The sequence below is a fragment of the Bombus bifarius genome, unplaced genomic scaffold, assembly GCF_011952205.1.
Source record: "Bombus bifarius isolate JDL3187 unplaced genomic scaffold, Bbif_JDL3187 scf7180000009243, whole genome shotgun sequence".
NCBI lineage: Eukaryota > Metazoa > Arthropoda > Insecta > Hymenoptera > Apidae > Bombus > Bombus bifarius.
Genome location: NW_022884989.1, coordinates 4,377,178 through 4,404,471, shown reverse-complemented (window position 1 = coordinate 4,404,471; position 27,294 = coordinate 4,377,178). Strand labels below are relative to the sequence as shown.

At 36.1% G+C, this 27,294-nt stretch overlaps 1 protein-coding gene across 3 annotated transcripts; it reads right to left on the bottom strand.

Moving 5' to 3' along the window:
• Window positions 1-427: 427 nt before the first annotated feature.
• LOC117214639 (tyrosine-protein kinase CSK) lies at window positions 428-27,247 on the bottom strand. Of its 3 annotated transcripts, none has more exons than XM_033460836.1 (8): window positions 27,050-27,247; window positions 22,809-22,851; window positions 5,254-5,637; window positions 3,679-4,332; window positions 2,686-2,881; window positions 2,509-2,595; window positions 2,329-2,421; window positions 428-2,249 (listed from the first exon to the last, which is right to left on the bottom strand). In XM_033460836.1, exons 3-8 carry the CDS (start codon window positions 5,607-5,609, stop codon window positions 2,154-2,156), a joined length of 1,482 nt encoding a protein of 493 aa, XP_033316727.1. In that variant the 5' UTR covers window positions 5,610-5,637; window positions 22,809-22,851; window positions 27,050-27,247; the 3' UTR covers window positions 428-2,153. The 3 variants fall into 3 exon arrangements, with proteins under 3 accessions (XP_033316727.1, XP_033316728.1, XP_033316729.1); XM_033460837.1 differs by having other exon boundaries at window positions 27,054-27,223; XM_033460838.1 differs by lacking the exons at window positions 22,809-22,851; window positions 27,050-27,247 and adding an exon at window positions 8,696-8,832.
• Window positions 27,248-27,294: the final 47 nt, after the last annotated feature.

The window sequence follows — 27,294 nt, the reverse complement described above, 5'->3', positions numbered from 1 at the left end:
ACAAACTTTAGCGAACTCATCCGAATCATGAATATCGTATAATTTGTTATTCAATATGTATATATATATTAAATTTCTTACAAACTAACAAACTTATCATAAGTAAAAAATAAACGAATTTAACACACTGGGCGCACTCATAAAAGCTTAATGCTGATCTGTAACAAAATCTCGCTTATATGTTAAATTACACAGGATAATTACGAAGTAACGTTTGTCACACCACACTGTAAATACGATGCGGCTTAAAAAAGATATAACAAAATGTAGGGTTTCGATATTCAACGTAGAAACGTGAGAAATACCAAAGCAAGGGGAGAACTGACATTCGATATGGATTACGTTGGATGTGAAATGTGCATCCATGAATGTCTTCATAGTCGCAAATAGAGGTCGACAAATGTAGTATCATCGAAAAAACGTTAGGTACTGGATTAGAGCCATATACATTATATTACATACTATCGAAGTTATAAACGGACTGGTACGCTTATAAATACGCTACATATTTATTACGACTATTCTACGACTCAAACTAGATACGCACTTTCGCGAAACAGATTCGGTCTATCGTTAAAGATTATTATCGTTCTTACAAAGCTCGGTTCAGTCATGACGGTCCTTCTTTCGGATACTATTGCAAGCAATGAAAAAAATGCGAGGAACTGAGTACATTGGCTTTGATCTCGGATAATAAGTCTCTGCGTATATGATTCTGATAGAAATTATGTAAATTAGATCCAAAACCTGATATCAAGTAACATACTTTGTATACCAATCTTCCAGTTTTCATAGCGAACCAAGAAACTATTTCTTCAACATTTGTCATATTTTTTTCTATTTCGCTTGAAACTACCTATCCTCTACGAATAAATATCATTAGTCCGTTATAACCATTGGAGAAAGTATTAAATAAGTGGTGGTTCCTATATTACAGAAGGAAGATAGAATAACACGAAACGTCTACAGTTTAATTACTTTAAATATGTAATTATCCGATCTTTTCTTTCTTTTCTATATCATTGCGTTGGGTAGTGCAATTGAAATATGGACATTCGGATAGTTATGTAAAGTAACCATCTTAAAAACTAAAAACAAAAACATATAGACAATTCTTGTTAAATCTTCTAACCAATATCAATCTGTGTATTGGAAATATTAATTCTTCTTATTTTTCCCATTCTGATAACCAGATATGTACAAAAGTATTTACAAATACATTTACATCACTAATATATAGTCAAATATCTCAGGGGCAACTTAAATAATCATGTATAATAGTCTGCAATAATTTAGTTAAAAATTAATACTTCCTATGACAAATCTTTGATTAAAAAAAACGTATACGACTAACAAGTACTTGTAATCTACAATCACTATAATACGATACAAACATCTCTCTGACAAACTGTCGACGATAAAAATCTAGTTACCTTTCTTCTGTTCTACCGTTACACGTAAGTGAAAAAATTCCAATATATCCATCCTTATACAAGTTAAGTCCAAAAGATTACTTTGTAATAAGTATTTATCATGAATAATTACGTCTCATTTTCTTTAAATTCAGTTCAATGTAAGGCGCTTCTTACACCTGGAAATATTTCTCGAGTCATGACAATGACGAAAATTGCTCGAAAAACCGCGAGATCAAGCAGCTTTATAAAGACTGCCATACTCGACCTTACAAAAACACGACAATGAAAGAAAAGAACTAAAAAGAAAAGTAATTAAAAAAAGAAAAGAATTGTATTGTAAATATCCTTTCAAGTGTTACCTGAATTTCGGATGTACAAGTTGAACTTCTTTCGTTCAAGAATTACAACTTGGCCAAAGGCACGATTGATATATATTAATTTATATGGAAAGTATTTTTGTAAAAGAATAGGAAAATCAAAAAAAATCTTTAAAAATAAAAATAATAATATTAGCGATAATAATAACGTAACAATAAATACAAGCAACGCAGATTCTACTTTTGTACAATAAAAAATGTACAATAGAAAATTGCTTTTTGTAGCAAAAGTATTTAGAGCCACTACCTTTGACCCTGACTTAAAAAAAAATCTCGAAAATTCTAATTCCTTCTTTTATGTCTTTTCTACTTTAATCTATGAATAATAAGTAGCATTTCTTCTTTTTCTTTTTTCTTTTCTTTAATTCACACCTTTGGTGTACTCAGCTTTCAGTTGACCCAGCACTAATTTTATATCGTAAAAAGTAGGTCGGTTTTCAGGTTGTAAGTCCCATGCCTGGTAAAGAATATTTACTTCGTAACAACGTATAACATAATTTTTACGTATATATATCATAGAAAATTTCTATACATACTTGTCTCATGATATCGTAAACTTCGTGAGGACAACCATCAGGTGGCTCCATTTTATATCCCTTTTCCACACACTTCACAACGTCAGCTAGTGGCTGAAATCAACAGTAATGAAAATCAATGTGGATTACTTTAACACAAACGATAGTCCAACAAGAAAACATACATAGAACTCTACTCACAATTCGTGGATATGGTACACGTCCAAAGGAATAGATCTCCCACAAGAGTATTCCAAAACTCCACATATCAGACTTATTTGAAAACTTCTGAAAACAAGAAATTGCAAATTGCGTATATACGTGAATAATGTTAAAATTGGGCATTATGGAATCGGTATTTCACAACTTGATATTTACATTTTGCTTTAAAGCCTCTGGTGCAGTCCATTTGATGGGCAGCTTCCCTCCTTCGAGAGAAAAATTTTCGTCCCGTGCCAAACCGAAATCCGACACTTTCGCGGAGTTATCCTCCGCGACAAGAACGTTTCTCGCGGCCAGATCTCTGTGCACTACGTGTCTGGATTCTAAATACGCCATGCCTGCGCACGTGTCGCTGAAAGGGAACAAAATGCATATTTAAAACCAGTCCTCTCTGACACACGAGACGATATAATTTATGCGAAGTGTAACGGCGCGCTGATTTCAACGAAGCTTCGTAGATAAACAGAAAATATTTTACCTCTTGCGTGCAATCAACTTCTGTTAAATTTACTTTCAATAAATTAAGCTTTGACTCAATTTCACGTAATGGTAGTACATGGTATTTATTTCAAGATTGCGTCAGTACTACTTTTACAGTATTATTACAATAGCATTGGATTATCTGTCACATGTACCAATTTAACTTTTGTTTCAACGAGTAGAAAGACATAATAGCTTAAGAAGAATTTTAACCAAGACTATATATTTTGTATCTTTATTTAACAACAGAAAAACAACGATTGAGCCAAACTACAATGGTCCAAAGAACATAGCACAATATTTTTAGATCAAGGAAGAAAGTCTGTGTCGTCAAATCAGAATTAAGACAAGTACTCGTGCATATTGTTCACTCGCATTTTCAAATGAAATTTCTAGAAATGTTGTAACAACGGAGAAATACGATTGAGTTGAAAATGAGGCGAAGAACGCAGCATGCGCAGACTTTAAGAGGACATAGCGAGTAGGTCGCGTACCAGCATGGAGAACGCGAGTAAAATAACACTCGTATTTCTCTATTTCGCAAACTATTCGATATCTACGCAAACAAGCATCCGTCTTTATGCAAAGTTTCGAAGAAATCAGCGCGTGACACCTCGCGTGTTTCCCCAGCGAAGCATAAATCCAGCTGCATCCGTGCTTTTTACGTACTACGCGAAGTTGATCTGGTCCTTCTTGGAAACGTGCAGTCTCCCTCTTGATCTCAGGTAATCCACCAGGGATCCTTTACTCATATATTCCGTAACCAGGTACATGTGTTGATTATTGAAAACAAGGCCGAGCAGTTTGACCAGATTGTCGTGGATCAGCGAAGTCATGAGACTCGCCTCGGCCAGAAACCTCTGCGCCGCCTCGCTGTTGTCTTTCAGCATTTTCACGGCGACCCTTTCGCCCCGATAAACGCCCAGCAACACGTCACCGAACTCTCCTTTGCCGATACACTCCCTCAATTCAAGTTCGTGGGTCTGTATAACCCAACCAGCATCGATGAACGCCTTTAGATCCACGCAGAAGTCCTGTTTGCCCTGTTTAGGCAGAGATTTGGTGAGCTGCGTGCACAATCCATCGGCATCCTGCTCGTAATGCTCGACCAGCAAGGCCAGATTTTCAAAAAATTCTTCCTCGTCGATAGTTAATTGTTTGTTCGTGTATTGCACTCTGTAATGTTGGACACGGCCCTCGTAGCACACGCACAGCGTATAGTCGCCGGGGAAATTCGTCGACTCCCGGACTAGGAACAGGCCGTCCTCGCGCGGCCGCAACAATCGTTCGGCAGTTTCCCTCGATATCTTCCCGTGGAACCATCTAAAAACAACGGATAATCGTGAGTTTGCGTGAAATGAAATTCGATTAATGCGCCGATTAGCGGATATTCTCGCCAGGACAATTAAAAGCAGGAGATGCCTATAGGCAGAAGTTCGAGAATCTCGTAGCAAAAATTATCTTTGTCATTTGAATTTCTTTTATCAAAATATATATCATATTACACAATCGATGCAAGTATATTTATAGTTATATCATAGAGGAATTGTTTCTACTCAAATTATATACAGTTATAGAATAAACATCGTTTTCGCGTCGTTGAATTTTCACTCGAGTACAAGTCACGGCATATACGTAAGTCATTTTTCATAATTATTAGAATCCCGTGAAATTTATAAAAGTTACGTAAAAACTATGTACAAACACGATAAGTATAGTGTATATCAAAGGACCGTGTTTTATGTATACAAAGAATTTTCAAAATTAATCTTCTCGCGAATCGAGCTTTAAATCGAAAAATATTCTACGTTTTCGATTTACTTTTCCGTGAGAAATCTCATCTTATCTATATATACAGGGTGGTTGGTAACTGGTGGTACAAGCGCAAAGGGGTGATAAAAAATTTTTTTTTAATTTTTCCATCGAGACAACGATCTACAGTGAGATCCGTTATAACGAGACGCGATAAAGTGCACGCGTACCGAGCGAAAATTTAAAGTCGATTTTCTCGAAAACAAAGCCTCAAACGAACAATTTTTATTCTATATTTTCGACTTCTTTTTTCGCGTAGAATCACCCCCTTTCCGCTTGTACCACCAGTTACCAACCACCCTGTATATATATATATATATATAGACATAATATAAGTTCGATGCAATAACGTCAATTTTTATAAAAATCTCATCCAATCGTTTCTTATACAATCGATGTAAATTCGCGATGGTGCAAGAAACAAATACGTACGGCATAGCGTTGAGTTTGACCTCGTGCCTCGGATTCGCCGATAACGCAGCAGGATTGCTAGGATTGGTGACGTTCGAGGTGAGGATTACCGGTGGTGAGCCGGTGTTCATGTGACTGGTTATATTAGCAGAGGTGACGTTCGAATGCGTAGTCATCGTCGGTGATACTGGATGGGACGGAATGTTACTTGTAGACAAGTTGGAAGGAACGTTGTGTTGCGTGCTATTTTGTATAAGGGGATGGGATGTTACGTTTGAGGGGATCGTATGGTGATTTTGATTGCCATCGAGCTTCGCTTGCCGCGCTGGCGCTGACACATTCGGGTATCCGCCACCCGCATTGTGATACGTTGGCATCGCAACTCCCGCAGTGGCCTATGCGAACCTACAAAAAAAGGAAGAATTTTAAACACATTTTCATTCGCTGTAAAGTGCACGGCTTCTTCTTATCTTTCGAAACGCAAAGATGTTTCACAAAGTGATCCGATGATTTTCAACATCTTCACCTTTCCACGCTGTCGACCTTTCCACCTTTTCTCGAGTCTTCCTATCGACGAACAACGCCTCGAGTTTAATCAACATACGAGAGAATCCAATTTTACGGTAAAATTTTTGTGTAAGAATTAGCAGCTCTTTCGCTTGTGAGATAGAAAATTTAAAGACCTTCCTTAATATTTGACGATATTAACGTGATAATATTTGATTCAGAATATGTATCGTGATTGGCGATTTTTCTATCAAGATTTCTTATTCTTTAATTCGCAAGTAGGTAATGACATATTTTTTTAGAGAATAGATTTCACACGATGTGTCTACACATTCGATACGTTTTATCACTCTGAAATACGTTTTACCATGTAGAATAAAAAAAAAGTCGTGATAGTTTCAACGAACGTTCGTTTCCAGATGATATCATTTCCATATTTCAGTAACTCCAGTCGTATTTCTTGATTCTGCAAATCTGACGTTAATGAGACACATAAACGTAGTACTAGCACTAACCTTGAGATTAGAACTAATTTGACGACTATGAATCGATACTTGGAGACAATACGATTACAAACGTTAGAAACGATAAAGCAACAATTCTTCTACGAGCAACACTGAAATTGATAAACACGCTCGTAATGAATGAACTTCAAACCTCGTAAGAATTGTCCTTAAGAAAAAGTCATGAATCATAATATTGTCATTCAGAGCGCCGTGACTTGATACATCTTTCTGAGTTAATAGGTACGAAATTGTTCAGGATGAATGAAACATTTCGTGCACGAAAGTCGAATTACGTTTCGAACGACTCGACAGTGATATTTGCCATATTTATATTTTATTTCGTTTCAGGCTATTAAATTGTTTTTGTTTAACTCGTTCAATGTTAAGGAAATTTATTAAAAAGAAATTTTGATTTTCTCATACTCGATCGACTAACACTTGACTTTTATTGTTTGTCGATCTCCAAACGACAGGGCTTTATTTTATGGTATCATTTTTATAAACAAAATGGTATTTATCGACTAAACGATACATGTTTCTCCCTTTTTGTCCTATTTTCTCTATGAACAAGGACAACGTCTTGATTATACCGCAGTAAACGCCTAATCTCCGTAAACTAAGTCAAGGACTTATTAAATCAATTTTCCAGTTTTGTCTGTGGTTTTAAACTTTTCTTATAACACACACGATGTATTACAAATAAAACGAAGCGTAACCTATATTCACATCTTAATATTTGATCAACAATTACGAAGATCGCGATTAAGAGGAGTAAAATTGTCTCCAAATACGAGTAATTTTCTCTCATAAATTAGCAGGTAATTATAAAAAGGGAACTATTTGCCTGTGTAAAACAAGTAATTTCGTACAAATAAATCGAAAAAAAATATTCCTATTTAAATGTAGCAAAAATCCAATTTTGTCACACAGACAAAATACATAATAATATGCATAATATTCTTGTCGATTAGTGAAATGTTAAAGGAATTGTTTCATGTTCGAGGGATAGCTTTCAAGATATGAAAAAGTTATAAAGAATGTCTTGGCGCTTGGTATGCCACGTTTGCCAGAAAACAAGCTTTAGATATCCGGTTTCTCGAGTAACAACCGTAAAGATTTGTTTCATCGTGGGGGAGGGGGGATTCGGTTCCAGAGCATGTGGTTCGAGCGTTGATTTTGTCTTTGAGATACACGATAGCCCTGCGCTTTTTCTTTCTTCCTTCTTTGCACTTGCGTATCGGTTAACGATACATTGCGTTCCATGTTAACGGACACAATGATGGCGAACACACGAATGCTTTTTACGCGATCCACCTAACAGTGTCACGTTTGATTAATATTTGTCGCGAGAGCAAGCGTAGCGAGCGCTTAAGCGAATCGTTGCGTCAAGCAGTTTCCGGGAAGTCCTGATTTTACCATGATTTTTCGTCATTTACAGTACTTCGTTAGAGCGAGTCGATTTTATGGATCTGTTCCTTTTAAGAAATTACTTGCAGTAAAACTTTATTTATCTGAGCACCATTTATCTGGTGTGATCTGATCCGAACAAAGTTTTAATTACTGTCCGATTAAACCAACTTCCGCTAATTAAGCTCACTTATCTAAAACTGAATTCCTATTATACGAACTATAGATGCTTCTAACGTAGAGTCAGACGAATGGAATTCCGATCTGCAACTTATAAAGCTGATTAATTATTTTGAAGATGGTCGTTGACCCAAATTTTTCCATTATCTTCTTTTTAATTGAACACGGTTTGGAAGTGGCTGTAGAGTGATTACTAGAATGATTAATAGATCTAATGACTGCTGGAGAAAGAATTTAAAAGATAATTTTTTAATTCGATAATGTCATGTCCGTTTAAAAGTATCGCAGAGTAAAATAAGAATGATATGCCGCGAAATGATTTCCTCGATTTAAATAAAATCAATCTTTGCCCGTAGAGAATGAATAGTGGTATTTATTGAATATCGAATGTGAATATTTCATTCGTACAACATGTATCTAGAATTTGAGAGGTGAAATATTTCCCATAAATCTTGAGCTTGATATTTATAAACGATCCTGTAGTAAACGATCATAGTTTACGAAAACTACATCTCTTTATTTTTTATTTAATTCAAAATATCTAACCATTATACATAAGCAATAACCTGCATAATATAACTTTACCTGCAAGTCAAAGAAAAAGAAAAAAGGTTTAAGAGGAATTTCAAATATTTCAACGTATTTTGAAAAAATGGAAAACAGGAGACTCGATATAGAACAATTTAAACTAAGCGGAACGACACATTGAACAACGCTGCTAAAATCGCAAAAATACGATAAAACTACGTTACGATCATTCTTTCGAAAAAAAAAAAAAAAAAAAACGATATATCCGACTCAATCTCAATCTTTTTTTTACCAAACAACGCGAATTTCCAGAAACATATAGATAACGAGTTTACCATTTTTAAGAATAAACCAACTCTACGTTACAGTCTCCTTTCGCCCACTCTCGAACGTTAACTCGTCCATTCGGAGATACAACATCACATACATCGAAACGTGTCACACTCTGTAACTCATAATCATCAGGAAACACGTCGAATCACAAAACAACGATTGCTTCTACAAACTCAGTTACGCTTTTTAATTAAGTGACCATCCATCGATATTTCGACGGAGACACTGCAGAGTGGACGAGAAACGTTTCCCTGTCGTGGCTGATCGAGCAAAACGAGCACGGCGTCCATGGTGCGCACCATATTTAATCGTGCATCCGCGGTGACTGAGGTGAGCATTTAATCAGCCAGTTAGCTTAAGTGGCCATTGTTCCAACGCGCGCACTATCCGCTCGTTCAGCCCGCATTATAATGCGCTAGACACACCGATAGACGACAGACATGCGTGAGAGGTGAATCATTCCGCGTGTATTTTCGAAACGACCAGCAAACCATCGTCAACGAACATGCCCGGTGCAAGCATCGTCGCTCGAACCAACGTCTCGTCTGGTTTCTTCTGTTTGCGTGCGTCCGCCCGATGTTCTTAGCCTTCTCGCATTCGTGGAAGACGAATACAGTTTCTGACGAAAGTATTCGAATAGTTGTATAGTAACTTGTATAGTATCGTAATGTCTATTGTAACGCGTCATACGACGAGTCTTATACGGAACATTATATGGAAGAACGTTAACGTTGTAACGAGACTCGAACTGTCACGATTATATTCGTAAGATTGGAGAGAAATTTGAAAATGAACATAGAAACTACAAGATGCATAGTGCAAGAGATCATAAAAATATCGAACTGCTGAGAGAGAGAGAGAGAGAGAGAGAGAAAGTCGAAATTTTATTTTTCTGCGACTAAGTATAATATCGCGGAAAAGTGAATGTGAAAAATGGGACGGGGATTTGAGGATCAGAAAAACGATTACCGTATTACGATAAATTCGTTGAATGTTCTTTAAGCTTTTTATAATACGACGTAAAACGATACTGAGAAGATTCTATTGTGAAAAGCTCCGCTTGCATAGTAAACACCGTGAGTCACATGCGTCCCACGTGATACGCTGTTTTCTTACGAATCGTCGACATTCGCGTACGCTTTTCGATAAACGTCAATATTTTCATGAAAAATGTTCAAAGAAAAGAAAATATCGGAAGAAAAATAAAGAGATTGGAAAGTTGGAGGAATTCTTTTTGAAACGTTTCGCGGTTCAAGTGTGCCGCTTAAACATCGTGAATATCAGATCGTTGTGGTCACAGTATGCTTGCAAAGCACACCAAGGTTTAGATTACCATTTCCTATAAACTTTGCTGCGTTTTGTAATACTGAGACACTTCGTGACACATAGAGGAATACTGAAACGTCGGTTCAGCGGTTGCACGACGGGTTCGCCAGTGGAACAATAGAAGCAAAGATGTAAAGATTAGAAATCTACTTTTGTGTTAACCGTATTAAATAACTGAATTGGTTGCGATCAACATTTCTGGATAGATAAAAATTCGAAAAATATTTAACAGTTGACTTGGTCGTAAGAAAATTCCGAGGAAATTGTTAAATGATAAATAACTTGTATAAAATCGTGTTTCAAAGATAGACTGAACGCATTCGCTACTAAAAAGAATAAAAAATTATTAAACTTATTTTAACACGCTATCCATTGCTTTTTTGTTTCTTTCAATTTAAGTCTCACTTTCTCGAAGTGCGCAGAACCAAAAACGCAATAATTGCGCCACGCAACGTTATTTATAGATAGCGAATAAATTGCATAATTAGATAATTGAAGCGGCGCAACGTATGCATCGATAGCGACGAAAATATTCCAAAGTCGTCGCAGAAACAACAAGAAATTATACGAAATAATAAAATTCTTTCTTAACGCCTAGTTGTAGCTAAAATTACGACTTACGCGTAAATTTATATATTGTAGTAACTTCATGCTACGCTGCATGGTTGGAATAAAACGATGACTTTACGATTGTTTCTTTATCATTGATGATTTGATTTTTTAGAGGAATCTGGTTGTAATATAGGCGCAATATCATTACATACGTTTGCAACGAACATGTGAATAATAAAGTGTATGCAAGAGCTACTTGCGATTCTATTCAGGACATTTCTGTTTCATATTCAGAACGTAGAATGCTCTATTATATCAAAGGGTTCTAATGAAACGCTATTGTCTGCAATTTGAACGAACACGTGTTCTAAGAAATAATTCGATCGATCACGTATGTACGTACGTATCTCTGTCGTTAATATAACCAAGAATAGGCAATCTGTTGCTATAGAAAAATCAGCATAATTTTACCACGAAGGATCCTTCAAGACCTAAGGATACCACGCTAAAACGTTCTAAATTATATAGCAACTTATGATCGTAATTTTTCATTCTTTCACGTCGCTAATAATCCATGCTAATTGATCCAAATTATGACTATAAATAATGAAGAATAAAAATAAAAAGGAACGTCTACAAATTTACTAACAACTGGAAAATTACGAATCCTTCCTTCGGTATTGAAACTTGGCGAATGTGTTTGAAATTCACGATACGTGCATCGCCAAACAAAATATAGAAAATCATCCTTGTACAATACTTTTCTGCAACAAAGCCTCCTCTATCTGATCCTACAAAATGAAATTCCGTCGTTTCCTGCTGAATAATCGGGGGCAACATCGACGAGACAAATCTGTTGCACGATCAAACATTGAATAATTCAACTGGAGTTTATCCTTGGTCGGTGTCTATGACGAGCGCGTTATGTCACGCGAAAATATATTGCGCGGCCGGACATACTAATACAAGAATCGTCATTACGTAAGTATGAATAGCCACGTTTTATTGTCTGGTTTTCGAATTTCGAGCAAACCGTGTCGCGCGTCCACCGTGGAATCGAACTTTCACGTCGAGCATCCTCTCGAGCTAAACACAATGCGCTCATTCAGCAAACATTTTACAGCGTAATTATAGATTATCGTGCTGTTTCCGATATCGATCTCTTTCAATGGTTTTACGCTCTCGTTTAAATATCATTTTCAATGTTCCAAGAACAATTAGTTTTCACTTTCAAGTAAAAAAATGGGGACAGTATGAATATGGCACTGATTGATCGAGTTATAGAATCAGACGTCGTAAAAAAGTCTTCGTACACTTTGCGCGGGGTTACTTCGATACAAACAAAGTTGCATAACACGTTTATTTAAAAAATACATATACAGGGTGGTTGGCAATTGGTGGTGCAAGCGGAAAGGGGGTGATTCTACGCGAAAAAAGAAGTTGAAAATGTAGAATAAAATTTTTTTTTTAATTTTGTTTTTTTTTAATTTTTCCATCGAGACAACGATCTACAGTGAGAGTCGTTATAACGTACCGCACGCGTACCGAGCGAAAATTCAAAGTCGATTTTCTCGAAAGCAAAGCCTCAAACGAACAATTTTTATTCTATATTTTCGACTTCTTTTTTCGCGTAGAATCACCTCCTTTCCGCTTGTACCACCAGTTACCAACCACCCTGTATATGTGTATATGTGTATATATATTCTACAAAAATTATATTTCGATTATTTAATTATTATTATTATTATTTAATTATTATTATTTAATGTTCAACGTGTTAAAAGTATTTGACACTGAGAGGATTAAATGAGCTATGTATCGATACGTGTTAAATACGAAACGGTTCCTTTTCGTCGGCTTGGTACAAAACGCGCCGAATCTTTAATGAAATTTCGTAGAATCGTATCTCCATGAAGGTAGCCCTTTTTTATAGAGTACATAAAAACTTTGGCGAGTCACCGTATTTATTTGCACTTTTACGGAAGTATTTTACCCACTAAAACGATTATTTTACAAGGTAGCGTACGATATAATTTAATCGTTTTCTCAGCAAACCGGAAAAACGCGTAATAGGTAGCTATGATTCAGAGAACCTTGACCAAGTTGAGAGTTGAAATGGAATAAATTAAATGGAATATTTGTTTTCATTTCCAATCGTTTAGCGACTAATTAATTAAAATGACGAGTGATGTTCGTTAATTTGCTAATTGCAATCTTTATTGAACATTCGTGATCTCGTCATCGGATAATTAAAAAGAAAGAAGTGAAAAACAAAAAAAGATATAAAATGATGTTCATTGATAAACCAACGAAAGAACGCGGTAAACGAGGTCGGCTTACAAAGTGGCCATTCATTATGAAAGCTAGACCAAAGCGTTTACGTATCAAACGCTGTACGCATGTTGTTCAATAGTAACCGCAAAATTGATTAAATACTCGGGACACGGTACATTAAAATTTATTACTAGTAAACGAAGCTGTGAAATTACTCCAATCCCCGATAATACTATTAACTGTGACTAAATATTGATATATCTATTACATACATGTATATCGATCAGACTTTCGCGCTAATATTAGCCGTAGAAGCCAACGAACGAGCATCGTGAATTACGAACAAATTTCTACGATATCGTAAATTCAAAGTAATTTCACTGTATCGCTATTGCTCCAATAGCTCGTCGAAGAACGCGTACAACAATCGGACGAAGATGCGTAGAACACAGGCAGAAAAACGCGATTTAGGTTTCCCACGAATACTCGTTAAATCTGAAACTTTTTCTTGAAATATACGTAAGAAGTACTTGCTCGTGCTTGAATTTCAATTGATCGCTGTGCTTGAAAATTCGCCAATTCTTACGATTCAGGACGCACCCCGTGGGAACAGACAGCCGGTATCTATGCAAATGCTTGCGAAACTACCAAAAGCCTGACGAATTTCTCACGAGGTGAATCGTAAGGGAAGCCAACCTCTTATACAGCTGTTCCTTGTTAGCCATGGCAATTAGCGAGAACGAACGGAAATTCGGCGACGTGGATCGCACGCATCAGCGACTCAGGTGGCGTCGAGACCAAGGGGAAGACGCAACGTGACCACGGCTCGAATAATAAACTTTCCGATTGCACGCCAGTCCACTGTACTACCATCTGGAAGGACATACTTACGTAGCATAATTTTTGGTATCGACCGAACGTTTACTATGGTGTGGCGCTCCTCTGTCCCACGCCATTCTATTGGCTTGGCAACTAAGTGATCGCGGATTTTGTCGATACCGCCTAATGACAAAATCCGCAATCTGTTAGTTGCCAATCCAACATTTACACCGAGCTATAATCAAAAAAATGGCGTAACTCTCTATAATTGAAATTTTATTTCTTTATGGGAATAAAAATGATTTTAATAATATATATTATAAAATAAATTAATACAATCATTGCAAGAAAATTATTTATTAAATATACATCGATATACAGGGTGGTTGGTAACTGGTGGTACAAGCGGAAAGGGGGTGATTCTACGCGAAAAAAGAAGTCGAAAATATAGAATAAAAATTGTTCGTTCGAGGCTTTGTTTTCGAGAAAATCGACTTTGAATTTTCGCTCGGTACGCGTGCACTTTATCGCGTCTCGTTATAACGGATCTCACTGTAGATCGTTGTCTCGATGGAAAAATTAAAAAAAAAATTTTTATTCTATATTTTCGACTTCTTTTTTCGCGTAGAATCACCCCCTTTCCGCTTGTACCACCAGTTACCAACCACCCTGTATATACATATTCCAACATCATCACGCCACTTTCACGGTCTTCGGCAGAGTTGCAAACTCAAACGTCGAGCGGAAAGCGTATCAACACGCGCAATAACGTTCGAAGGAAGCCATTATCCGATCGTAAAAGTTGAGCGCAAAGAACGAGGATGATCGAGTGGAAGTAAAGCGAAGAGTAAACGCGCAACGAGTTCATCTCGCGAGATTTCCAGGATAGACGCAAGGGAAACGATGCGATAGCAGGTATCGAGCGTTGGAGAGACGACGACGCGGTGTTATTCGCTTTTCACACAAAATACTAGCCTGCAATCCTTTTGTTACGAGCGATAAAACGCGCAGTGTAGTTTCGGCATCGTTTGATAGGGAAGGGAAACGCGGTTGCTTGCTCGCGGCGCAAATCAACTCGTTTCTATCGCAACCGACTAACGAATGGCTAACCATACATCGAACATGCTATCCAATGGGTCGATTGAATCGCTCGCAGCAAATTCATTGGTCACGATTTGCGAAAGTCGATTCGCGATGGACTCCTAACGCGATACTTACAGCGCTGTACAGGTACAAATTTAAATTCCGCCGCGTTCTTTTCATCGTTTTCGACTCAATCGTATTTTTCTAGCGTTGAAAGGTATCTCAAGTTCGAAGAAAATATGATAAACGTCTTATCGATATATTAGGTCGTCCGAAAAGTTTCTTTCGTTTTATAAGGAAATAATGGATGCACAACATTTCCGTTTTCTATTATTTTATCGAATCACGTATGTTACATTTTCTTCTATCAAAATAAAGATCACAACGTTCGACAGATTAGGTTTCATGTTTGTATAAAGATGCACCGTTGTTAAAGACGGGTCTGTAAAAGAAAGACACTTTCCGGACAACCTAATATTAGCGTGATTTCTCCCTTCGATTTTACGTTAAACATTTTCTTAAAGCGTCGCGAATCCGATTGTTTGATCAAAACGAGACTGACATTGAAATATAGAAATACGAATATCGTAACAGGGTTGTGTATCCCGTGAACTGTTGGGAAAGTTGAATATCTATCTTCTACTATGCGTATACCGAAAGTATTTGGATAGTTGCCATAAAATATTTTTATCGAATATATCCCGTGTATATTATGCGAAACTTTTTGAAATTTCATTAGCAGAATGTTGAAACACGAGATTCGTAATATACAATGTCAGACTATATCGCGTCCAAAATCGATCACTGTTCAAGGCTATTGGTGACCGTACCACCCTCCACTATAACGTTTTATTACTTTATCGTTCTATTTCATCTCTTTTCTCTCGTATTTGTCTTACCTCGTGTTCGTTTCCCAGACGCAGAAGGCAAGGTTGCACGCTGTCTGTCTAACACGTATCAGGTAACAATCGAAGCGCGTATAGAGGTTGCGAAGGACTGGATCAACCATGAGTTGTCATTACGATCGAACATCGCAAATACAATACGCGGTAACGAAAATACTCTCGTTTGTAACAGCAGAAAGCTAAGACCGAGTGATGCATACGAATATGGACAAATTATTCGCTACGTTGTTCTTAACAACGCGCTTCAAACTTATCAAAATTGCTGATATCCTAAGTAATCGCCGATAGAAAATCTTCGTAAGAGTGGTTTTTATTACGAATTCTGCAAATTTGCGAACCAGCCTGCCAGCAAACAGTCGAAACATCGTCGCCGTTGTGATCGGCGACAGTGGCGTACACGCAGGCTAAGTCCCAAGAGAGGAGATTCGACGTTCGTTTTTCGTCCCGCCAAGGAAAACCGCAAGGTGCCTCGCCCCGTTCCACGCGTCTAAAGATATCAGCTTAACAAGAACGACGGGAAAAAAGAGTAATGCTCGTGACTCTGAGCGACCGTGCCAGCCAGCCACCAGGCAACCAGGACAAAGTGACGAACACAGGGCGTGAAACGGCTGCCCGTAAAACAGCGAACCAGCCTTTCTTTTAATTTGTAACCGGATAAAGCTAGATCGGTGCGCGAACATGCAAATTAATCGAATCTGTAATTGAAGGTAATTAAAACTTATTATATCGACGCTGGTACCAGATACTAGGAGGATGCCCGCGTTAATTATAATAATCGAGAGAACCAAGAGCGTCTAGTCGCAGCGAAGAAAGGCCAGTTTATTAACGGCAAAGTGAATTCTACTAAATCTCCGCGCATCCAGCTCCTCGCCTATTATGCTCGTTGGTATCGCGAGTAATTCATAGACTGAATGATTTATTTGTCATTGTCAGCCACGTGGGGGCGGGCATTTACGAGAAACGCGTGAGAAAACATGGTATTCCTCAAGATTCTCGTTTATCTAGCGATATGGGATTTGCGTTTGGATATAATGCATGATCATATAAATAATGTGAATAATTAGATTAATATACGCAGAGACAAACAACGATATAGTAGAACGACAATTATCTGAAACTTGTGTCGGGAGATGAACTTCATATAGTTGGAACTGATAATAATCATGTACATAGCCGGTAATGGAAAATTCAATGTTGATCTCTCGACAAATGGCAACAAATATTACGACGTCTGTGCACAAATAAACATTCTTCAACTAAATGCATAAAGTATGGTCGATCAAAGATCGAAAGATTACCGCGTTTTTTCCGAGCTGCTCGATTATCTTTAGAAAGAATTCATAAGAATCGGAGCAGCAACTCGATAAGAATCGACCCGTTTATAACTGGAGGACCGAGGATAAAAGACGAGGAACGCTCGGACGTTCAGGTAACAGAGTGTTCAAAGAGACAGAGAGCGAAGTAAATCGGTTCGACGAGCTACGGGGCATCCGATTGGAAAATCAGATCGATCAAAGGAGCCACGTGCTTTTCACGTATAGCCAGCTTCGACAGCGGATTATTCATCGTCGACGATGCAACAAGATTTACATTATCCAGAAGGGCAGATCGTGGCAAAGATATCCGACGAAATTCTCGATCACTGAACCAGCGTGTTCCCCTTTTTCGCGTAATTTATGCAAAGCTTATTCGCGCCGATGTCTCGTAACTGTGCACTATTAATATCCCTGGCACGCGAGGACAGAAGCGAAACCGGGGAAAGAAAAGAAGAAATAAGAAAAGAAAGCGAGGAAAGAAGAAGAAGAAGAGGAAGAGGAAGAAAGAGAAGGAAAAAAGAAAGAGGAGAAAAGAAGAGGGCAAAGAGCACGCTCGACAGATTTGTTCGGAGTGTTTCTCTTTAACAGTACACGTTACTGTACCGTGACCAGCCGTTTTCCATCTGGCGTTACTGCATTACCCCGCGGAAGACTGCGCGCGTTTACGATTTCTTACTCCGAGAAACGGTCACATTCTTTCTTCGGCAAGTGTAACGATATCGTATGAAAAACGGAAGAACGGGACGAAGAAGCGAGAAAACAGCGCATGTACTTCTTCGGCGAGGAATTTACTAAGGCTGGAAGCGAATAAACACTTGTTGTTCCACAGTTTTATTCGTTTAAGACGTACATATATATATATATATATATATATATATATATATATATATATATATATATATGTATTAGACGAGATCTACAATCTTGGAAGATGGTTTTGAATGTTAAATTTAGAAAAATAATGTACTCGTATGTGTCTTTGTATTTGTTGAAATCGTGCTTGAGTTAAAGAAAAATTACACAAATATACAGGGTGGTTGGTAACTGGTGGTACAAGCGGAAAGGAGGTGATTCTACGCGAAAAAAGAAGTGGAAAATATAGAATAAAAATTTTTCGTTTGAGGCTTTGCTTTCGAGAAAATCGACTTTGAATTTTCGCTCGGTACGCGTGCGGTACGTTATAACGACTCTCACTGTAGATCGTTGTCTCGATGGAAAAATGAAAAAAAAATGAAAAAAAAATTTTTCCTTTCCGCTTGTACCACCAGTTACCAACCACCCTGTATACGTGCTAGTATATTTGTATCATCAAAGGGGTTAATAAATGTACTAAATTCGTCAAGGGCGATGGTTACAAATTATAACTTGCAACGAATTTAAAAGTTTCGAGAATACTCCAATGAAATAATTACAACAATACTCTCTAATTTCGTAATAACAGCAAGTAGCTAGCAATTTTCTACGATCCGAACCATGACATTTCTTCGCCTTTTCTCAACCATCTTTGCACGAACTTAAATTTCCCGCCACGTTAGAAACCGTGACACGAGCAAACAAAGCAGAATAATCAAGAATACACGGCAAAGACAATAGGCGCAAAAAAGAGGACAGCTCTCCTTAACAGTTAGGGTATATATGGATTCTAAGCAGATCCTCGTTTACAACTTTCTAACTATCTCTGCCATTGTAACGTAACACGATTCACACGAGACAGAGGTGAATCAGTATCGAAGGCGGTAACGCGAACTTCATAGAGCTCGAACAGAGAGAAGAAAGTATGACGTGACCCAGAAAAATATTAGTCGCGGAGTAACACGCGCTAAGGTTCGAGGATTGATCAAGCTGGCCGTGCACGAAGAAAGGAAGGAAATGAGACGAAAGTGAACGAAAAGAACGATTCGTATAGATATATACAAATAGAAATAAATAATTTATTCTTTATTAATTCTGCTGTGGTCTTCGAATTTTTTATAGTTCGATCTCGCTTGCGTTTCAACCCAGAGGAAGACTTGTGATGTTTTAAGAAAATCGTGCACAGTATCGTGCGTATAAACAGGGAAATGCCTATTTGCAAAAAGCCAACTGGTATAATTAATACTAATTAATTGTGATGTTAACACAACCGTATTGCGAAAATTTCTATTTCTACCTTTTCTTTTTGTATCGAATTTAAAAATATATTTCTTGTACTTTGAAAAGCACTATAGAACGGCTCTCAGATGTTTATTTCGAAAAATATATTTATTAATAATTACAAACTAAACTAGATTGAATTTAGCATGAAATACAATGTACAAGAAACGTATTTTGGAATCCTATATTATGGAAGAAAAAATAGAAATAAAACTTTTCATAATACAATTAGTTGAATTTATGTTTCAGTTGTATAAATAAAAGTGAACACATTGAAACATACAGAATATTTCTACCAGCTTGAAGCGCATCTTAATATCTCCAACGATTTCTCTTTTTCTTTTATATGAAATTCTCGAATTTTTTGTCTATATTATCTTTAATAATTCTACACTGTACTCGTGAGCGTTTGAAGACGAAGGAAACGAAGATCGCTGAAACACGAGATAAGAGGAGGTTGCAAACGCGACTTCGTGTATTTTATAAAGGAGCTTCTTGTTCCGCGGTGTAATTATATTTTAAGAGAGCAATTTCTGGAAACTCGTCGACAGGCTACCGCAGGAAGTCGTTAATATTGGGAAGTATTTCCTAACGATTTCGCAGTATGTTTCTTAATGACCGTGGAGTCCGAACAGAATTGCAGTCAGACACGGAAACTCCTTATTCGCATTGACAGCAGATTGAATTAAGAATTCCTGACGCGTTCTAATAGTTATCTAGTCGATCGAGAATATAAATTTACGTATAGAATAAAATTTAAAGTAATATTCCTTGCGAAAAAATGTCTTAATCGTCATTTAGATCAATATGTAGAATATTTCTTAAAAGATAAGTTTCCTTAAGATGTGATAAATGAAATAAAATTAAGTAAAATTCTATCCTCGATATAGCATCGACTAAGCACATTTGACTCTCCTGCGGCTGTTTTTTTTGTATCGATCTTACTTTAATGATAACCGAGAAAAGGACTTTTAATGTTGCAGGGATATCGAAAAATCATGTATATTAATAACGATTTGTTTCATATTATCCTCGAATTTAAACAAATGTTAAAAAAAAAATGAATAGAAGATAGCAATTTACATAAATGTAATAGGAGATCAAAGAAGATGGTAAAATTTTATCGAAATCGTAAACAAAAATAGTACTTGCCGTAGATTACATTTCCAACAGTGAATCACTTTATTTTTTTAACAAAGTTTATCTAATCAAATACGTGCTTTTTAAGCGAAATTTCTAAGACGTACCTTGTTCCACTTTATCGTTTACCTTAAAAATATAATTTTTATCAGGAACGCTAAGTATAAGAATATTCTTTCGATTATCCAGCTGCAAACAATTTTATCGATATACAGAAGCGAAAAAATCAGTTGAGCAAACAACCTTCACGATGAAAATCTCCAAATCACATGCTAACAAAACCTTCCACGAGATGTTTCTTTTTGTATGCCGCTATTGGCGATAATGCGTAAAAGAATAAACGCAACACGCATACGAGAGACGTAAATGAACTGCTTTACAGATCGTTTCGTTAAAAAGACGAAAGACATATTAAAATAATAAATACTTGGCAGAAGCTGTCCAATTCGAAAGAATTAAAGCGTTTAAAAGTAAGAAAGGAAATATTAAACAAGTCCTTGAAATTCCTTATCATAACCACGATAAAACCACGATTAATTCCGCTGCAGTTGTCGAATTTTTACGACGCAATTTCAATTTCGTTTCAATAAACAGAAGAAACCTTCATTCGTAACTGGTAAATGGAGACGACCTATAAAGCTCTAAAAATTTGTATTTTTGTGCTCATGTGGAAAGTACGCGTTGCGAAGTTATTGATCGATGTAGTTTCATCATTATTAATATATGTATAAGTCACAATACCGTCTTTCGTGCATTTTTAAACATTTCTAATATCTACGCTATAATACAATGTACACGCAAAACGACCACTATACCAACTACGTTTAATGAAAGATCTACTTTTTACGAAAAATCTTCACATAAGATTGAAATAAGAAGATACGTGTATTAACAACGATTTAATCGAAAACGACTGAAAAGTGGGAAATAAAATATTCGCATCAACGCAACGTCAATACTTAGCGGGTTTAATGGGAATGCAGATACGTAACGATTTGTCGAAAAGCAACAGATAATCCTACACAGCATGCAGTTTCTACGATGTCTTAATCCGAACGCGTGTAAGATCGATCATAAAGCTAGCAATCTGGAAAAGCAATTCTGTCCTTCGCGAAGTGCTAGATACGTGTATCCGCGAACGCTTTAAATCGCATTTGGGTCACGTTGGATATCGCCTTCGGTTTCGCACTTCGTCTCCATTTGTGGCAACTCGCTCGAATTTAACCGCGCGTCTACATTTTCCTGAAATGCGTCGTTAAAACGCAACATTTCTCGTTTTTTGCTTTAATATGAAATACGCCATTAATATGAAATATTCGCGTACGTAGCCACACCGAAGTGCGATCTAATAATTGTACAATTGTAATAATTATAGTATCAATTAGTTAACTTCCATTGGTACGAAATAAATTTGCCTTAATAACGTTTTTATGTTATAGTCGAGTTCCATCGCAACGGGAATGTCTCCTTTCTGTGCAAAAGAATGCTGAGTTACAAGGAATTGCGAAGAATGTATCGCTATTCCGAGATTTTTTCCCGAACGCTAAGGCCTGGTAATATGAGTCACGCTGCAATGGCGAGCAGCACTCTTGAAAATCTTACTAATGAGGCTCGATACTAAAATATACAGAGGATCTCTACCGTAACGAGATCTTGATTTTATACGTGATAAAATGATTATCAAATTTAATTGCTCTGGTTGAATAGGATAGGATAAATCTTAGCTTAAAAATTACCAACGAATGGTTGAGTTTGTTGCGTGATATTAAAATTTGCTCTTGTACCTTTAGTCGTGGCATACGCAATAAAAATGTTAGTCGTGTACTCGAGCGAATCATATCATTTAAGAGGAAGAACTTAAATTTAATTTTGTAGAAAATTTTAATCCAAGTGAACGTACGTTCTACCATGTGTATTGCGCATCTTCACGTTATATTTCCAGAGTTGTTCTTGTACAACAGAATGATTTGTGAAACAGATGCTCTTATATTCCAAAGCTACATAGTTTGTATAGAAACGCGATATAGTTTGTATAGAAACTATGGAATATGGATCTTCTAGATATATGGTTCTGCTGACTCGAGATTCTTACAGCATCCGAGGTCTTAGCCATCAGTCTGAAAGTGTTAGTACGTTTCAACGAAGATAATTCGCAGTATGTTCGGGATAAAAAGGGGAAATTAATGCAGAATCTCCGATGCATATTTAGATCTATGGCAATTGATATTCGCATAAATACGTATAACAAAGAGTATCGACTTTAATCAATTCTTGTGATCTACTCTAATTAACTCGTATTTCGTATGAAAAATAGAAAGTTTGCTGAAACATAGCCTGTGTAAATGTATCTATGGTAACCTTTGAGTGTAAACGTGTGCCGGGCTCGAACATGAAAAGCTTACGTTCGTACAGTAAGGATTAAATATGATATTTATTATTTTTACAATTTTATCTAGTTTACGGCTTGATTGAACATAATTCGTAATAAAGTAATAAAACACGATAAGTTAAGCGCCCGACAAATCTTTACGAGCTTACAATTTATAAAAAAGATATTCAAGCTTTACCTATATTTTAGATTGATTGTCCATCCTCTGGATACGTTCCCCTCTGAAACAATAATAAAAATCATTCGATTACATTGATAATCAAATATTAAAAGAATTTACATACGAGAAGAATTTTAAAAGTATTTCAAATAAATTCTACTATAAAACCCGTACAAGAAATTGTTCTCGTTACGCTTAACGAACAGTTGCTCGTAATTTCGCTTGGACTAAAACTAGCGAAGTTCCTTGTTAGAAATTCATAAAAAAAAAAAAGAGTCGATCGCCAGGTAACGCGATTTTAAATAGCAAGGAAGATTAGGAAAGAAGCATGTCATAACAAATTTATTGAATCTAACTATAGACGAGACTCTGCGTTTCACCGAGATGCTCAATTGCTAATTAAAATACCGAACAAAGCAAAAATAAATGCGACCATCGAAGCAAATAACAAACAGACGGAGCCTTTTTTCCAGGTATTCGGCCAGATATTCGCATGTGAATTAAATTTGAGCATTTAAAACTCGAGGATAAATACATAATTATTAACTATGTAAATAAAGTGGTATTATCAGTAGCTTGAATTATAGAGGCAATATGTTTGTTAGTTTTTAATCAACGCGTTTCAAAACATTTTGCATCTACAAAGATGCTAACCTCTTTACAAACAATTAAAAGAATTCTATTTCGTAAATTTTATTTACTATTATTTGAATAAATTTCAACTTTTATTTCGTTATTACGTCGTACATTATACAAATGCGATGGATAAGTTGAAAATATTCAATCGAAGATAATGTTACATCTTCTAAATACTTTTAAATGCTTTTATGCAAAATAGTAAAAAAAAAACTCTCATTTAAATGAATCATTTAATTACATCGTTATGCAATTTCCTTCTAACTTGCTTAAAATTCTTGAAACTAACGAGTCTATTTTCCATCCATAGCAAATGAAAGAATTAAATTACATGTGAAGTAATTAACAATACAATTACAGAATAAACGGCATGTTTTATTGGATAATAAGATAACACTTTTCCTAAATTTCATTATACGATCAGTTTCATGAACTGAATTAAATTTTCATTTACTTTCAATAACTCGCATATTCATTACAACCACATACGATCGAGATATACAATCTCGAAAGAAAGGCAAATAGCGAATAATATTTGCACGATGTAAATAAACAAAATCATTATAAACGTGTCATACCTATTTTCCATGCTAACTGATGGATATTATATTAGATCAAATTATATGTAACGAGTATAATCTTTAACATTTTTCATAGGCAATTAACATAATTTTCCCAACCCATTGAAGCCACGTATATTTATCCCTTAGTTAAAATATCTGATCCGAATTTCTCTTTCATTTTTTAAGATACGTTGAAATACTTACTACCGGAAAAGGAAGAAAAGTATAGAATTCATATACAAAAGTGTAACAGTTCATTATTACGAGCATTAGTTGACTATGAATTCTATTTCAAAAAATGATTAAATTTCGGATTTGTTTTTGTTAGTTTATACAAATTAATGAAAAGTAAAGTTGCTTCCTTATCGCAGCTCTTATAAATACAAATAGATCTATCGCTTCAACTCGAGAAATGGAGCAAATATAAGCAATAATACGTAGGAAATAAATTTTTTTCTTCATAAAATTCCACGTACTAACTGAGTGAACATAATTTTCATAAAGTAATCGATTCCGTTGGCATTTTTCGTAATAGAGAGCAGTATCCGGCAGTTTGATCATTCGGAGCAAACGTCTCGTAACATTCAGCGCAAGGTTGCGGTCGCTCCCTCTCACTCGGCTTCAGAAGCGCTGCTTAAGGCTGAATTAATTAGGTAAGAAACACGCATGAGAGAATCGTTGATGTTTCGGCCGCGAAACGGCACAGCGGGAAACCGCGGCGTTTTTCTTCGTCGGCGAGAAAACGCATCCGTGTGTGTTCGACGCACATGGAAAAATATAACGTAATAACCCAAGGAGGAAGAGCAGCCCATTTACAGCGTACAATTAAGCATTGTGACTGAATTATTCGACAAGAATACCGTGTACCGTTCGTTAACTGTGTAATTAGCCAATAGTTAATTGCCCGGGTTCGCATGAGCTGCTTCACTCGCCTCGGAAGCGTATTAACCCTTTACACTCCGATTTTGTCCCGGCTAAACTTTTCGATGGTAATTCCAATGTTTTTTGGCACGTCGCACACACGTATAATGAAATTTCAGTTTCAAATGATATGTTGTATTCTTTGCACGAAGTTATATTTTTATGGTTTGAAATCTTGATCATTGTGTACTTTATTATTAATCACCAACCGTCTCGAATAATAAAAGCATAACTTCCTGTAAAGAATAAAATATACGGTGTGTGTACATATATATAATATTTATTATTAATTATTAATTTAACTGATTTAAGTTAGAATAGAATAGGAAATCAACAAAAAGTTCTTATAATCATGAAATATTAAAAATTAAGAAAGACAAATATAATGGAAGTTAGGTCTGTTTTAGTCTTTGTAAATATGATATAACTTGTTTTTAATAAAAATAATAGAAAATTTTTAAATAAAGAAATTACTTTGTAGTAGAAATTAACAATTAAATATTCCCTTCATCTTCGCACGTTATGTATGATGCTTGCATATTATGTAGATATGTTGAGTACTTTATGATTTTGTGCTAAAATTTTATCACATACAATTATTAAATTATTAAATTATAATTAATTATATAATGTGCCTCATTTACATCATAGATCTGTTCAGGAATGTAAGTCATTTAAAGCATAGAGAACATAAAAATACCTTTTGTTGGCAGTTCATAATTTTATTGAAGAAAACGTCCCTGCACCCCTCATAATGGATACAGAGAAGGGGATAATTTTATGATGGTTTTATGACCATTGGCATCTTTTTAGTTTCCGCATTATTCTCTCTTTATTGCTCAATTCATATTTTGTCGGAAATTCTATGGTACAATTATTACTGCTGTAGCTGAAAGATGTACTGAAAGTATAATAACCAGTGTGTATGCCTGGGTGGAGTACTTTAAGCACAATTCATTACACGATAGTTTTCTATCTTCCTCTCTGTGTTTTCTTATTTTATAAAAGGAAATGTATAATGTCAAACACTAAAACGCGGAGAAAAGGACGTATTCAAGGACAGAAAAACCGTGGCGGGAAAATTGGAATGCAAAGGACACGTGTACACCTCGACGCGCCACGATTATCGCTGACCAACAAACTGACAGGAACGTACCGATCAAGCTGTCTCTTTGGGGTGGTTTACATGATTCGAGCGCCGGTTGACATAACAGAAGCTACCCTTTTCCAAATTATATGAAATTCATATATTTCCAAATATATGAATATGATTTCGATCAGGTAGTTTCGATTACGTTGGAAAGTATTCGTTGCGCTACATTCGTTTACTGGTACGGCTTCTGATGCGGCATTGCTTCAATGATAGCATGTTTCATACATAGGCTCCAAATTTAATTATCGATTCTGCTAATAACGTTCGTTAAATAATAGTATAACATATCAATTGTTTAACTTGATACATTCTATGCTTGAAATATCAAATCTTTTTGTCTTGTATCGATAATTAACGATAAATGTGAACGCACATGTTACATAATACGTTATTATGGAAAAACAGATTAAGCAACAACACGAATATAAATAAAGTGAAAAGAAAGCTCTGAGACAAATCTCTTTTATTTTCAAATCTTGTATCGAACCATAATTAGTCGAAATTTCGAAAAGTAAAGTTAAGAGACAGCTCATGGACATCGCGTAACCTCGACAAATCTTCGATGCACTAAAAGGATATGTTTCGTGCATGCATGTGCTATTTTTTGCGGAAATGGATGTGCCGAAAGGTAAGAGACGATATTGTCACCGAATCGATACGAGATGTTGGAAATTACAAAGAAACGTGCTATTTCTCTGTCATTCGGTACATTTAGAATGCAAGAGCGTATGTCATTTAAATAACGCCCACTTTTAACTTGAGAAGGTGAGAGTAACAATTCAAAGTATAATCTTCGATCGACGTTTATCACTTGTACAATTGGGAACATTGTTATTACTATGTGGTAGAACGATTAAACAACTATCATCTCGCCAAATATACGCAATAAGAAGACGTTATAAAATCGTAAAATTGATGAAATTTTAATGTATAACAGCATCGCAAGAATTTTATCCTGCGCGCGAATAAATATAAATTACGCTTACCTACTTTATCGAATACTCGGATTTTGTTAGCGGACCTGCGAATAAACACAGGAAGCACAATAACACTATGTCACATGAACGAATATTCGTAAGAACCACTTAAAACAACGATGCAATCACCTCACGAAACGTCACACTCACTTTAGTCGGGCGGCCATTTTGCTACACACAACCCGAGTGAAGAACATTTTGATCTACGAAAGACAGAAGCTTGAAATTAATCTACCACAAGTCACTAGTAACTT

What these genes read in the sequence shown, in the direction of transcription:
- LOC117214639 (XM_033460836.1), bottom strand. Translation starts at nt 5,609, where the DNA reads ATGCCAACGTATCACAATGCGGGTGGCGGATACCCGAATGTGTCAGCG. An exon ending in GTCAAACTCAACGCTATGCC is followed by an intron (nt 4,333 to 5,253) that starts GTACGTATTTGT and finishes CGTTGTTTTTAG; the next exon opens with ATGGTTCCACGGGAAGATAT. An exon ending in GACCAGATCAACTTCGCGTA is followed by an intron (nt 2,882 to 3,678) that starts GTACGTAAAAAG and finishes GTTCCCTTTCAG; the next exon opens with CGACACGTGCGCAGGCATGG.